The 15,126-nt window shown below is 38.1% G+C and overlaps 1 protein-coding gene across 2 annotated transcripts in view; it reads left to right on the top strand.

Moving 5' to 3' along the window:
* The window catches only part of ACMSD (aminocarboxymuconate semialdehyde decarboxylase), an 86,268-nt gene extending 72,227 nt beyond the window's left edge, over positions 1-14,041 (top strand). For both annotated transcript variants that reach the window (XM_036744569.1, XM_036744568.1), the window contains exons 9-10: positions 4,612-4,710; positions 11,690-14,041. In XM_036744569.1, coding sequence (XP_036600464.1) covers positions 4,612-4,710; positions 11,690-11,752 — 162 coding nt within the window. In that variant the 3' untranslated portion in view covers positions 11,753-14,041. The remainder of the gene's footprint in view (positions 1-4,611; positions 4,711-11,689) is intronic.
* Positions 14,042-15,126: the final 1,085 nt, after the last annotated feature.

Raw genomic sequence — 15,126 nt, 5'->3', positions numbered from 1 at the left:
TACAAGAGAAGAAGAGAGCCAGAAAGGAGCTATCTGATCGAAACCAAAGGAAGAGATAAAACTGTCTGGTCAGACCAGGTCCTTTCCCTTAGCCAGAGGAAAAGATTGAAGACAAAAAAGCAGAAGCATCTTAAAGTGAGTGGAGAATCCGTAAGTATAATCATGGAGCACCAAAGGAATTTTACCAAGTCCTGTGTATATTCATGTCTGGTTTAACTCATGGTTGGCCTATCCAAAGGTGCTAGGGGCCTCCAAATCCTAGAATGGTATATTTGGAAAGGGCTCTAGCTCCTTTTGTCATCCTAAGTAAAATATAGAGTAAAGCCACTGTCAAGGGCCATCAGAGACATAACATTTTTATCAATGACTTGAATGAAGGTGTAGAGAGCATGTTTATTAAATCAGAGTAGAAATGCAGCTGAGAGGAAGAGCTCACACATGGAATTAAGAGATTCAAAAACCCAAAAGCTTTCACCAGATAAGAATGATGAAATTAATAAAATGATACAATATGAATAAATGTAAATTCTATAATTATGTCTTAACAACTGTGCAAGCATAGATGGAGGAGAAGAGGCGTAAGCAAACAACAGCTCATGTGAAAATAAAACCTGGTGTTTTAAGTGACTAAGACTTCAATTTGATTCAAGAGTGGGACAAGGTACCCAGAAAACATCATATGGTGGGATAGCTAGGTGGTGCAGTGGATAGAGCACAGGTCTTTAGTTAGGAAGTTGCTGTCGTTCAATTGTTTCAATCGTGTCTGACTCTTTGTGACCCCATTTGGGGTTTTCTTGGCAGAGACGTTGGAGTGGTTTGCCATTTCCTTCTCCAGCTCATTTTACAGATGAGGAAACTGAGGCAAATAGGATTAAGTGACTTGCCCAGGGTCATACAGTTAGTACATGTCTGAGGCCAGATTTGAATTCAGAAGGATGAGTCTTCGTGACTCTTGGCCTACCACTCTAACCACTGCGTCACCTCGCTGCCCAGATAGTTAGGGAAACTGGAGTTCAAATCATGCCTCAGATACATGGGAAAGATAGTGCTTACCTTGAAGAGTTATAAGGACCAAATGAAATAATCAAAAAGCAGTTAGTGCAGTCTGACACATAGTACGTACTGTATAAATTTTAACTATGAAGTAAATATAACTAAGGGATTTTCCTACTGCACTAGGTCCCAGCTAGACCACAGCTGGAGTTTTGTATTCAGTTCTTGGTGTCATCTATGAGGGACATCTCTGATAAACTGAAGTGGGTCCTTTCAGACTTGATGCTAAAGCCTCATCATCATCATCATCATCATAGATATTAATAATAGCTCATTTGATCTTCACAATAACTTTAGGAGATAAGTGCTTCTATTGTCCCATTTTACAGCTGGGGAAAGGGAGGTAAACAGAGGTCAAGTGATTTGCCCAAGGTCACACAGCTAGTGTCTGGGGCAGGATTTGAACTCAGGTCTCCTGACTCCAGGCACAGTGCTCTATACACTGTGCCACCTAGCTGCCCGTACTGCTCCTATATTGAATGCAGTGTCTCCTCTATTAGAATGTAAGCTCCTTGAGGGCAAGGACTATCTTGCTTTTCTGTATGGCTCCCCAGAGCTTAGTAAAATGCTTTGCACAGAGGAAATCCTTAATAAATGCTTGTTTTATTGTTCATTCATTTAAATACTTGAATGGCTACAATGTGGAAGAGGGATCCAATTTGTTTTGCTTGATCCAAGAGGTTAAAACTAAAACTGATGTACAGAAGATACAGAAAAGCAGATTTTAGCTCAACTTAAGGGGGGCAGAGAGAAATCTTTCTAACAATTAAAACTATCCTAAATTCAACTGGTCTGCTTAATTGGGGGAGATTCCCTTACATCAGAGGTCTTCAAATGGAGGATGGATGACAAGTTGTGAGGTATGTCATAGTCAGGGTCTTTCTCCCCATATGGGTTTGACTAGTTAGTTTCTCAGAAGGTTATTCACTAATTCTGAGACTTGGCTGGTTAACTCCTACATGTTCTGAACAATATGAGTTCCAAAAAATACCTAGAAGAAATAATTATATAACTTCATCTTCCTGTATTATGGATCCAGAAAATCATAATAGAGGCAGAGGGGAGAAAGCATAGATCAGTAAATAGAAAGAGAGTCATATTAGGAATGAGTAGAACCGGATTCCAGCCCCAGCTCTTTCATTAACGAGCTATGTAGGCAAGAATTTTAACCTCTCTGGGCCCGTTTTCTCATCTGTAAAATGAGAGGGTTGGACCAGATGATCCCTAGTGTAGCTACTGGTGTTAAAATTCTGTGAAATTACTACAAAAGAACAGAATTTTAGAAATTTTTCAGAAGGAATAATTTTCATTTCTGCTTTTGAATCATGTGTTCTCTGTATCAAAGCAGAATATATCTGACTTCAAATTATTAATATCAAAGTAGGTTGTCATAACAATGGGAATGGGAGCACTAGTGACTAGAAAGATAAATTAATTTCTAAACCTAAAAATTTTCGTATGCAAGGAGTTAACAAATGTAATATAAACATTCAAATTTTTAAAATGCATAATGTAATAGAAGGGTTTTAGAACTACAAATGGTTGTGGAGGTTTTTTGGTGGCTTTTTTTTTAAAAGGGAGCATGGAAATAAGGACAAATGAATCTCCAGTGAACACCAAGCAGGCAATTTAAGAAAGGATCAGCTGTTTGCACAGATGTACAGAGACATAACTTTTGGTCTTTGGGGGACTTCCACCAGCAGGAGTTGAGAATGTTAATTTGCTTGGTTTGACATAGCAGTGAGCACAGAAATCAGGAAGAGATTTGTTGATCCATCATGCCTCGCCTTCACCTTATTTTCAAACTATTTCATATAGAAAGTATTTTTTTAATCTTGATAGATTTCATGGGTTTTATTAAATGAACTACCATTTGGGCTTCTAACAACTCAAAATTAAAGTGCTAAAGATGTATTTAATGAACTTGAATATAGCCTTACTTTTTTTCTCTTTGTTAAGTTATGCTTTGTTAATTTATGTGACAGACATGTGCATTGTAGGAAATTATCCAATTGTATTAAGACCAGGAATAAATTCTAATTAAAAGTGACAGTGTTGGGCCAATGCAATGAAAGCTCAGACCTATCCTAAATTAGAAATGGGGTCCATTATTGTTGACACGTTTGAAAAAACTAACTTGTAGTTATTTTTAGCTAAAATCCAACTCCCCCTAAACTACATGCTTCACCCTGGTGTCACAGTATCTGTGGCTGTGCAGCTCAAACCCATAGCACATGTGACTAATGAGACCAAGGTTTGGAGTTCAAGCTATTCAGGTCTCTTGGAACCCTAAAACCTACTCCCTAAAGTTCACCTTGTACTACCCCTTCCCCCTGCCATATTTTGTACATATAGGAAAGAAAACCAAGAGAGAAATGATTTGTTCAAGGTCACAAAGCTAGTTCATAGCAGGACAGAGGCTTGAACTCAAATCTCCTGGTGCCCAACCTAATGCTCTCTCTATTGTATCACTTTGCCTGACAAGCCTGAACTTTGTTCCAAAACTAAAGATAGTACCTCTTACTTGTTCATGTCCAGTAGTCTTAAAGTGTCCCAATCATGAGCACATGGAAGGAATGCAGTTGGATTGAGTCAAGCCTATCATTGCTACTGGAAAAACAACTCCATGCGATAGCTTCACTGACAGGAAATCAGTAGCATCACCTTCAGATACAAAGAAAAGTTGCACTTTATCACATTACAGAAAACTATAGTCAGTGAAGGAATCATTCTTATATTTACCTGAAAAATCCATCCTTAAAAAATGTGTTAAGTGACCTTAAGGATAATGTAATTTGTTCAACAAGGAAGGTAATGAATTTTAAATCTATCCTACTTATTTGATTTATAAAGCATCACAAAATGAATATGGAAGCAACATCATTCAAAAATCAGACAAAGATCAAGTTGGTGAAAGTTGTTTGTTTGAGATTGGTTGATTGTTTTAAGAAAAAATGTAGAATTGAGTGGAAAGTGCACCAGATTTAGAGTCGAGGGATCTGGGTTCAAATTTTACATCTGCCACTTGTGTGGTTTTGGATAAGTCATTCCACTTCTTGGGGCTCCAATTCATCTGTAAAATGAGGGGTTTGGACTATATAACCTATAGCTTTAAAAATCCTATGTATTTTGTATGCAGTAATTTTTTCAGAAATTATAACATCGGATAGAATCACGTTGCTTTAATGTAGCCCAAGGCCATCCGTATTTTTGCATCAGATAGAAGCTTTCATTTTTAGGTTGTCATCCTATATTTTCCTCCAGTTCTCTTAAACTACTCAATTTTACAACTTTAGGAGACACCGTGGTGACATCTGCTGGAGAAAAGATGTTAGGATGAATTTTTTAAAACCTCCAAAATAAGGAAAAAGTCTTTTCAGTCTCAAAATATCACGGTCATTATATTTTATGTTTACATTGGCCTGAAAGGGGACAAATCAAAAGTAGGCGTAGTTTCTTGCTTTAAAGAAGTATTTTCCAAAAGTTGGTTTACCATAGGTACTTTGTTACCCAATGAAGTTATAGAATTTTTTTAAAACCACATTTTTCTGTTTTCAGGATAAAGTCCTTTTGGGGACTGATTATCCTTTTCCCCTGGGCGATCTAGAAGCTGGAAAACTGATAGAATCTATAGAAGAATTTGATGATGAAACTAAGGTATGGTATTTGACCTTTGGTTTTGATTTTTTACTTCATTATTATTTCTTTGGAGTATACTTCTAATTCAGGTTGGGACTGAGTTCACACAAAAAAAAGAGTTCAAAAGCTATGACTCTTTTAAACATGTCACAGAAGTGTAGATGTGATGGTCATAGGGTGTTTGATAATTAACAGCACAGGATTAGTCACCAGATCAAAATGTTTGATAATCCATAGAGTAGAAGCTGTTATTCTGTCTCCAGGGACATTGGATTGCCCAGTGGTTAGAGCATTGCACCTGGAGTCAGATAGAACTGAGTTCAAATCTGGCTTCACACACTTACTAGTTGTGTTATTTTGGGCAAATCATTTAACTTCTGTTTGTCTCAGTTTCCTCATCTGTAAAATGGGGATAATAATATCTTCTACCTACCTTGCAGGCTTGTCATGAGGGTAAAATAAGATAATACTTGTAAAAAGCAAAGTGCCTGGCACATAGTACTATAAAAATGCTTATTCCCTTCCCTCCCATTTAACTGCTACTTGCCTCAGTTTCCTTTCAGATTGTCGTGAAGACCAAATGAGATAATATTTGTGAAGTGTTTTGTAAACCATAAAGCACTATATAAATGCCAGTTATTATCATTATCATCATTATTATTATAAATAGCTAATCTCACATGGTTTGAAGGAAGGTTAAAAGGCAATAATCAACCAATCACAACCAAAGTGGATAAACCACCAATGCTGTCTTGGAAAATTTGTCAACTATCTTTCACACTTCTGTTTAAAGCTCCCAAATTTCTAAATAAGCCCTACTACCATGATCCTGTTTGTTTTACTCCAGTGTCTAAATCCTTGACTACTCAGAAACCAACCAATCAAAACCCTCAAATAGCTGAGGTTTTCATTATTTTTAAACAAATGTCAACAAAACAAGGAGCTATTAGGGATATGCTTAAAAAGCCTTTTCCAGGGGTTATGTCCTAGCATTAGTACAGAATTACCTAGTGTCCTATAAAGTTTACATCCACAATGCCACATCATAAATGTATTGAAGACAGTATAGTCAACTTGGATTTGAATTCGGTGAATGTAACTGCACAGAAAACCTGGCTTTGCTGAATACTACGTGACCTTGAGCAAGTCACAACTTCTCTGGGCCTTAGTTGTCTCATCCATAAATGAAGGGGGTTGGACTGATGGCCTCTGAGATCCTTTCCAACTCCAAACTGGTCTAGGATTTGGTTTTGATACTCACTAGCTATGTAGCCTGTGGCAAGTAACCTCACTAGGCCTCAGTTTCCTCAACCGTAGAATGAAGGGGTTGGACAAGATGATTTCTAAAGTCTTTTATGGCTCTAAATCTGTGACTTAAATTCAAATCACAAGGTACTGAAATATCTTGAATCACATTCAGGGTTTTGAACTTACTGAGTATAGAAAAATATTCTAAAATGTTTTTAAGAACTGTGTGGGGGCAAGGAAGAGAAAGTAGGAGATGTTTCAGACACAAGGGTTACAAATTAAAGGGTTTTCCACATAGACTCAGTCAATCAGAAAATAAAATTAATTTCATTACCTAAATGTTCTAGTCAATTAAGATTTTAATATACTTTTTTAATTTATTTATTTAATTTATTTAATATATTTAGTTTTCAGCGTTGATTTTCACAAGAGTTTGAATTATGAATTTTCTCCCCATTTCTACCCTCCCGCCCACTCCAAGATGGCATCTATTCTGGTTGCCCTGTTCCCCAGTCAGCCCTCCCTTCTGTCACCCCACTCCCCTCCCCTCCCCTTTACTCTTCCTTAATTGTAGGGCAAGATAAATTTCTACACCCCATTGCCTGTGTATCTTGTTTCCTAGGTGCACGCAAAAACTTTTTTTTTGTTTTTGAACATCTGTTTTTAAAACTTTGGGTTCCAAATTCCCTCCCCTCTTCCCTCCCCGCCCAATATCCCTAAGAAGGCAAGCAATTCAACATAGGCCACATGGGTATCATTATGTAAAACCCTTCCACAATACTCATGTTGTGAAAGACTCAATATATTTTGCTCCCTCCTAACCTATCCCCCTTTACTGAATTTTCTCCCTTGACCCTGTCTCTTTTCAAAAGTGTTTGCTTTTGATTACCTCCTCCCCCTATCTGCCCTCCCTTCTATCATCCCCCCTTTTTTATCTTCTTCCTCCTTCTTCCCTGTGGGGTAAGATACCCAATTGAGTGTGTATGATATTCCCTTCTCAGGTCAAATCCTATGAGAGCAAGATTCACTCATTCCCCCTCACCTGCCCACTATTCCTTTCCTACAGAACTGCTTTTTCTTACCACTTTTATGTGAGATAATTTACCCCATTCTATCTCTCCCTTTCTCCCTCTCTCAATATATTCCTTTCTCATCCCTTAATTTGATTTTATTTTTTTAGATATCATCCCTTCATATTCAACTCACCCTGTGCCTTAAATATATATACATATATATGTATATTCGCTTCAGCTACCCTAATACTGAGGTCTCATGAATCATACACATCATCTTTCCATGTAGGAATGTAAACAAAACAGTTCAACTTTAGTAAGTCCCTTATGATTTCTCTTTCTTGTTTACCTTTTCATGCTTCTCTTGATTCTTGTGTCTGAAAGTCAAATTTTCTATTCAGCTCTGGTCTTTTCACTGAGAAATCTTGAAAGTCCTCTATTTTATTGAAAATCCATATTTTTGCCTTGCAGCATGATACTCAGTTTTGCTTGGGTAGGTGATTCTTGGTTTTAATCCAAGCTCCATTGACCTCTGGAATATCATTTTACAAGCCCTTCAATCCCTTAATGTGTTATGCTGATTGTGTTATTCTATTTGTGTTTCCACAATACTCAAATTGTTTCTTTCTGGCTGCTGGCAGTATTTTCTCCTTGATCTGGGAGCTCTGGAATTTGGCAACAATATTCCTAGGAGTTTTCTTTTTGGGATCTTTTTGAGGAGGTGATCTGTGGATTCTTTCAATTTCTATTTTACCTTCTGGCTCTAGAATATCAGGGAAGTTCTCCTTGATAATTTCTTGAAAGATGATATCTAGGCTCTTTTTCTGATCATGGCTTTCACGTAGTCTAATGATTTTTAAATTATCTCTCCTGGATCTATTTTCCAGGTCAGTGGTTTTTCCAATGAGATATTTCACATTGTCTTCCACTTTTTCATTCCTTTGGTTCTGTTCTATAATATCTTGATTTCTCATAAAGTCACTAGCTTCCACTTCCTCCAATCTAATTTTTAAGGTAGTATTTTCTTCAGTGGCCTTTTGGACCTCCTTTTCCATTTGGCTAATTCTGCCTTTCAAGGCATTCTTCTCCTCATTGGCTTTTTGGAGTTCTTTTGCCATTTGAGTTAGTCTATTTTTTAAGGTGTTGTTTTCTTCAGTATTTTTTTGCGTCTCCTTTAGCAAGTCATTGACTTGTTTTTAGTGATTTTCTCACATCACTCTCATTTCTCTTTCCAATTTTCTTCTAATTCTCTAACTTGCTTTTCCAACTCCTTTTTGAGCTCTTCCATGGCCTGAGACCAGTTCATGTTTTTCTTGGAGGCTTCTGATGTAGGCTCTTTGACTTTGTTGACTTCTTCTGGCTGTATGTTTTGGTCTTCTTTGTCACCAAAGAAAGATTCCAAAGTCTGAGACTGAATCTGAGTGCATTTTCACTGCCTGGCCATGTTCCCAGCCAACTTACTTGACCCTTGAGTTTTTCATCGGGGTATGACTGCTTGTAGAGTAAAGAGTACTTTGTTCCAAGCTTGAGGGGATATGCTATTGTTTTCAGAGCTATTTCTATACAGCCAGCTCTGCCACTCCAGCACTCCTCCTTCCCCAACAACCACCAACCTGGACCTGACTCAGATCTTAAGCAGGCTTTGCACTCCCACTCTGATCTGCCACTTAATTCCTCCCACCAGATGGGCCTGGGGCCAGAAGCAACTGCAGCTGTAGTTCAGTAGCTGCACCACCCCTGCTGCCCCTGGGGTGGTGGACGAGCTGCAAACTCCTTTCACTCTCTCCCCTGCAGCTTTTCCCACTAACCTTCTCTGTGTCTTTGGTGTTTGTGGGTTGAGAAGTCTGGTAACTGCCACAGCTCACTGATTCAGGGCGCTAGGGTCTGTTCCGCCCAGCTCCCTGGTCTGGTTGGTCCTGCTGCAGCCCAAGCGGGGCTCTGCTCCCCTCCGCTCCCAGCTCTGTACCCGATAGACCTCACCCAGTGACCATCCAGGCTGTCCTGGGCTGGAGCCCTGCTTCCCTCTGCTATTTTGTGGGTTCTGCAGTTCTAGAATTTGTTCAGAGCCATTTTTTATAGGTTTTTGGAGGGACCTGGTGGGGAGCTCACGGAAGTCCCTGCTTTCCAGCCGCCATCTTGGCTCCAATTTTAATATACTTTTAAAAAATTATTCTTCAAGAAATAAAAATCCTGATAGTAGAGGACCTTCTGAGGACATTGTATTAGAGGAATTTTTGCTGCATAATAAGTATAAACTCCTCTTATGCAGTGAAGCAAGTTGTTCCTCAGAGTTGCGTGGGTCAAGTGAGTTGAGCCCAGGGGAGGCTAGGGGAAATAACTGGTGTGAACACTCCTTCATCAGCCATCTGTCTGTATAGACATGTACACATGTGTGGTCATAATATATAACTGTATAGTGGCACAGACCACTGCCTCTGGAATCAGAAGACCTGGGTCCAAACCCCACCTATACGTAGTGCAAATCATTTAATATCCATTGGCTTCATTTGCCTCATCCATAAAATGAAGGGATTGGATAAGATGGAATCTAAGGTCTTTTCCAGCTCTATATCTAAGTTGTTATGAATATCCTCCATGAACTCCTTACCTGCCTCATACCCAATATTGACAGGGATCATAAGAATGGATGAACATTTTTCTTAAATTTGGATAGCCACCTTTCAATATAATTGGTTTCCTTTGTGATCTTAAGTATTTTATTTCATGCATCTAAAAACATTATTCTGAGATGGGGTTCACAGGCTTCACCAGACTGCCAGAGGGGTCCATGACATAAAAATGATTAAGAACCTCTGCTTTGTGGAAGTGTAGGTGCAAACTTGCAAGTTCTTAAACTCCTTGTGTCATGGAGATTCTCTTGGTGAGGTTGATATAGTCTCTTTCACAGATGAAAAAGGCAGGTTAAGGAAAGATTTTAGTCCTCATTTCTACCTTATGTGAAAATTATGGTAAAATTTTAACACACCCGTTGATACCTATCCTAGAATCTCCATTCGTGTCTTCCTATGATGAGCCAAATTAGCTTATCTTCATTTAGTCATCCAGAGAATCAAACCAAAACAATGTATATTACTAATTGATATGCTTAGAAGCAGAAGGATGAGGTAAAAAAATGTTATTTGGATTTGCTAATCCCAGGATTTTACAAGCCTAAGTAAGAGTCACTCTCTGTAACTAGAGCCTTATGTCAATACAAGGTTGGACTGGATCATTTCTAAAATCCCTTCCAGCTCTAACATCTAATCATTCCCTAATTTCCCAGAAAGGTTTTTCACATGCAGGTCCCACGAATAGTAGCACTCCATGAGAAACTATTTCACGGATCTACGAAGCTTTTACCACCAAAGGTCCTACACTCAAGTCATAAAGGCATGGGTTCTTGGTTCTGACATTTATTAGCTGTGCCACACTGAATGAGTACAGTTTTATGCCTCACTTTCCTTATCTGGAAAACAAAGACACCAATACTATACTACTTAAATAATGGGGTTGTTGTAAAGTGTTGTGTAAACTTTGAAGCACTAAATGTCAGTCAGACAAAAAAAAACATTTATTAAATTCCTACTCTGTGTCAGGCATTATGCAAAGCACTGGAGTTACAAAAAGGGGCAAAAGACAGTCATCACCCCCAAGAAGCTCACAGTCTAATGGAGAAGACAGAAAGCAAACAAATATATACAAGTAAGCTATAGACAGGATAAATAAGTTAAATAAACAGGGTAAATGAGTGTGAGTTATTACATGATATAATTTTTAATCCATATTTTTTTAATCTATCAATTTAAACAACTGGTTTTCTTCTTTAGAAAGAGGGAGGAAAAGTAGGTAGTACTCTGAGGTGGAGAATTTAGACATTTTACCAGCCCAGAGTATAGTATAGTTTAAGCTAGAAAACACTGCTCTGGAGACTTCCACTACAGTGAAAGGATGGTTATTTTAGAAGAATCTTAGCTTCCAAATTCATCTTTTTTGTCCTAGAGTGACAGAGTTCTAATCTCCAGATTCTCAGATCATGAGCCAATAAAATTTTGGTGAGATATTCACTAAAATATTTTCTCTTATACTGAGGCAAGGTCTTAAAAAATTATAAATACCTAAAACAGGTTCCACACACTATAGGTACTTAATACATTTTTCAAATAAGTTGATTGCATTTTAAGTAGGCACTGTAGCCAGGAATGGTGGTACGTGCCTATATCTCTGTTACTGAGGAAGGTGGGGCTGGTTGATTGCTTGAACTTGGGAGCTCTGAGCTGCAGACTTAGTTGGTGAGCTTAGTCCCAGGGCATCAATGTGGTGAGCCCCAAAGAACTGGGGCCCAAGAAAGGGCAAACTGGCCCAGGTCAGAAATGGATCAGGTCAAAGCTTCAATGCAGATCAGCAGTGGGATTGGGACTGTAAGTGTTCACTCTACTTCTAGCCTGAATGATATAGAGACCCAGTTACCATCATCATCATCATCATCATCGATAGTAATGATAATAAGAGGAAGTGTAGTATAGTAGATAAAGTGCTGTACATAAAGCCAGGAAGCCTGGGTTCAAACCCAGCCTCTGATAACTATTAGTTGTGTGACTATGAATATCAACTAAGCTTCCTGAAACTCAGGCAGCTTTCTAAAACTCTAAATTATAGATGGTTTGCAGAAACAGGTCCTTGATGCATTGACTTAACAACCACCAGTAACACTTTAAAAATGTCTTTTTCTTTTCCAGGATAAACTCAAAGCTGGCAATGCTTTGGCATTTTTAGGTCTCGAGAAAAGACAATTCGAATGATTGAATTTACTACTGAAGCAAAACTTCAAGAGGACATCCTATTTTTCCCTGCTTCTATATGTGTCAGGTCTATCTTGCTATAAATTCTATCATGGACTCTATTTCCAGAAATAGGACATTCTAAAACATCAAATTATTCATGACTAAAATTATTCACCACTTTCTTCATTTTTCTATGAAGCATTTCATACAAGAAATGAAATTAGTCTGAGAAATTAGAACAATGTACCTGTTCTTCTCAAGCCATTTTAATCCTATGTGGCAGAATAGTTAAATGTCTGAGGAAAGATTCAAAACAATATGTAGCCTGCCAGGTGACCCTCTTTTCAGTTATATCTATGTTTATAATATTATTGGGTATTGGTATATTCAAACCGAGATATCACAAGCTTCTATCAATGTGTTTTTACCAAGTTTGATGACTGAATTGAAAGCAAAGTCATTTGACAAAACAGAATAATGAGAAAATAACAGGGAACCAAGTTAGGGATAAAATGTTCTTGGCACCCATTCCCAAATAGCTGCTGTTTCCCTGCATCTCACACTCATCTCAGCTCCTAATTTACTACTCTTATCTCCCCAACAGAGCAGTAGGAGGAACACATCAATCACTCACAGACAGTGTTAAGGGAATTCAATGAGGGAGAAGAGGGGATGAAAGATATCAGAACACAGATATCATTTTCTTCTTTTCTCTTTTGGTTAACCTCCATAATCATCCAACCCTGTATCTCTCTTTGCAACACTTCCCCACATGTTTCTCAAAACCTACCACTCTGTGACCTTATATATATTCTTGGGGACCTAGCTCCAGGAAAAACATGGAATTCATATTTGGGCATGCCCCTGTATACATATTCCTGTTTTAAAAGATTATGATTAGTCTCGATTTTGAAGAACAAAATGTTAAAAAGGCCCCAAATTTTCTGTCCCCAATCTATGTATATTTACTGAACAGTGTTTAGTATTGCCAGGGATTTTTTTTAATACTTTTGCCATCAAGAATATTACAATCTAGTTGGGGAAATAGGACTAGCACTTATGAAACTGTAAGGGAAACAGTTCCATCATACCACACACACACACACACACAACACACACACACATACACACTCACTTCAATTAACAAAATGCTCTATACTCTTATCAGTCTGACTGAGTTATAGAATTAATCAGTAAATCAGGGGATATGGTGTGTAAACAAGATTGTTGACAATCGTTCATATCTCAGAGTGTACCCTGACAGAGAGTTACCTGTGGAAGGAAGCAGCTTCAAGGAGCACCACTCTTTGCAGCAGAGAAGAATGCCAGCTTCTAGTGCACTGGATAGAATGCTGAACATTTAGTCAGGAATACCCAAGTTCAAATCCAACTTCAAACACTTATTAGCTGTGTGACTATGGACAAGTTCCTTTAACCTCTAACAGCCTGTTTTCTCATCTGTAAAATGGAAATAGTAAGGGCATACACCTCTTGGGGTTGTTATGAAAGTAAAATGATATGTTATTTGCGTTTTGCAAATTTGCAAACCTTAAAGAACTATATAAATGCTAACTATTATTATCATTATCATTAGCTACAGCCTAAACTACAGTACTTCCTAAACTGTGGGTGGAGACCCCATATGGGGTCACAAAAAATTTGGCAACAGTAAAAGGTTTCTAGGTGTTTCTGGCAGCACGCTTGCCCATGTTGCATCAAAACTGCACTGCAGCCTTGGTTGGGGGAACCAAGCATGGGCAATTTTCACTGCATATGCCCTCAGGCCATGCAACACCAACAAACACTGCCAAAATGAAAAGGGGTCTCGAATGGAAAAAAGTTTTCCATTTCCAAGTTGCTCCTTTCCTAGACATATATCCTATTTATATGTCACACTATCACTGTACTCTAAATTTAAACCCACTCTCCCTCTGACCTTATATGCATAGGAGGAGAATAAGTAATCAGCCACCCTCTGAGGACCTGGCTCACCCATGTAAGCAAGAGCTGAAGGAAGTAGGCCTTGAAGGGATGTTACACTGTAAGGTGTCTGGGATAATTTAGGAGGCCTTTGCATTTTCACGGATCTACTGAAGAGGCTCTCCATCCAGTACTCTTGTGATAGGATATCCTAGTTTTGCAGGGATCTACTAAAGAAAAATTCGAATTTTTCTTTCATTTGTTTTAGGTTATAACTGGACAATATGCTTCCTTTAGAAGTCAATCCAGTCTCTTCAAGGTAGTTTTTCTGTATTTAAATGCTTGAATACTAACATCTGCTATAATACAGAGTCCTTATTCAAATGAGATATTTGTTGTTCGTTTGTAAAGCACTTAACATACTGCCTGATGCACAGCAAGCATTTAATAAATCTCCTTCTCTTCCCCCCACCCAGGCACCCTACTGCCAGTAGGATTGGGAATTGAGAAAGTAGCACTGAAGGTGTTGATACAAAACAATTAGCAAATAATATCATATTATTAAAGTATGTGGTATGGACTTAAAGAAACTCAGAAGAGAGATTAATACGATCTGGAGTAGCTAGCGAAATCTTCCTGGAAGAGATCATCCCCTCATCTAAAGGTAGTCCCCCCTGCCTGGGAACTCTTCCAACACCTTAAACCTCTAGCATGCATTTTTACATTCTACTTTATTACAGCTACCAGAGTACATGTTGTATTTCTCCCTGACTAGAACATGCATTCTTTCAGAGTAGCGTGATGGTATGTGTAGCATTCGTTAAAGTTTGCAAACTTTCCGATAAGATTTCAAAATCAAGACCTTTACTTAAGACAAGTATAAATTTACCGGCACCTAGAATGTTGGTTAAAAAATAATCGATTAATTTTTTTTATTGAAATGATAGATGCAATGGTTGTTCTTTCTCCTGAATTGTATCTTGTGGAAACTGTTAGTTTCCATACTCTCTTGTGTAAATGCACATCCTATTCTGCAAATAGTCTCTCTCTAAATATATATACATATATATACAAATATATATCCGTCTTTGTAACTAAATTGTACAGCACGATACATAGTGAGATTTCCTATAGGCAACTACTTTCGATATACCATTGTGCCATTTTTATATATCCTATTATCTTGTAGTAGTCCAATATGGTGATTTGTAGGCCCACCTGATGATCTGAAGAAAAGAAAAACAGAAGCAGACCCTTCCTATTGGCCTAAGGATCAGTGCATTTACTGGAAATAAGCCTAACGTGGAGTTAACATGAAAGTGTGCAACCCAAGATTGAGGACTCCTTAGGAACTGATCAATAACTACTATAATAAATTATTTATAATTAGTTGATGCAACTTTCCTGTATACCTCTTTCGAGTGAGATTATAAAAGAGTGAACAATGAAGAGGGGCAGGTTACCTTAATCTT

Source organism: Trichosurus vulpecula, chromosome 2 (genome assembly GCF_011100635.1).
Source record: "Trichosurus vulpecula isolate mTriVul1 chromosome 2, mTriVul1.pri, whole genome shotgun sequence".
Classification (NCBI taxonomy): Eukaryota; Metazoa; Chordata; class Mammalia; order Diprotodontia; family Phalangeridae; genus Trichosurus; species Trichosurus vulpecula.
Note: the sequence above shows the minus strand (reverse complement) of the source record. Positions and strands in the feature narration are given on the sequence as shown.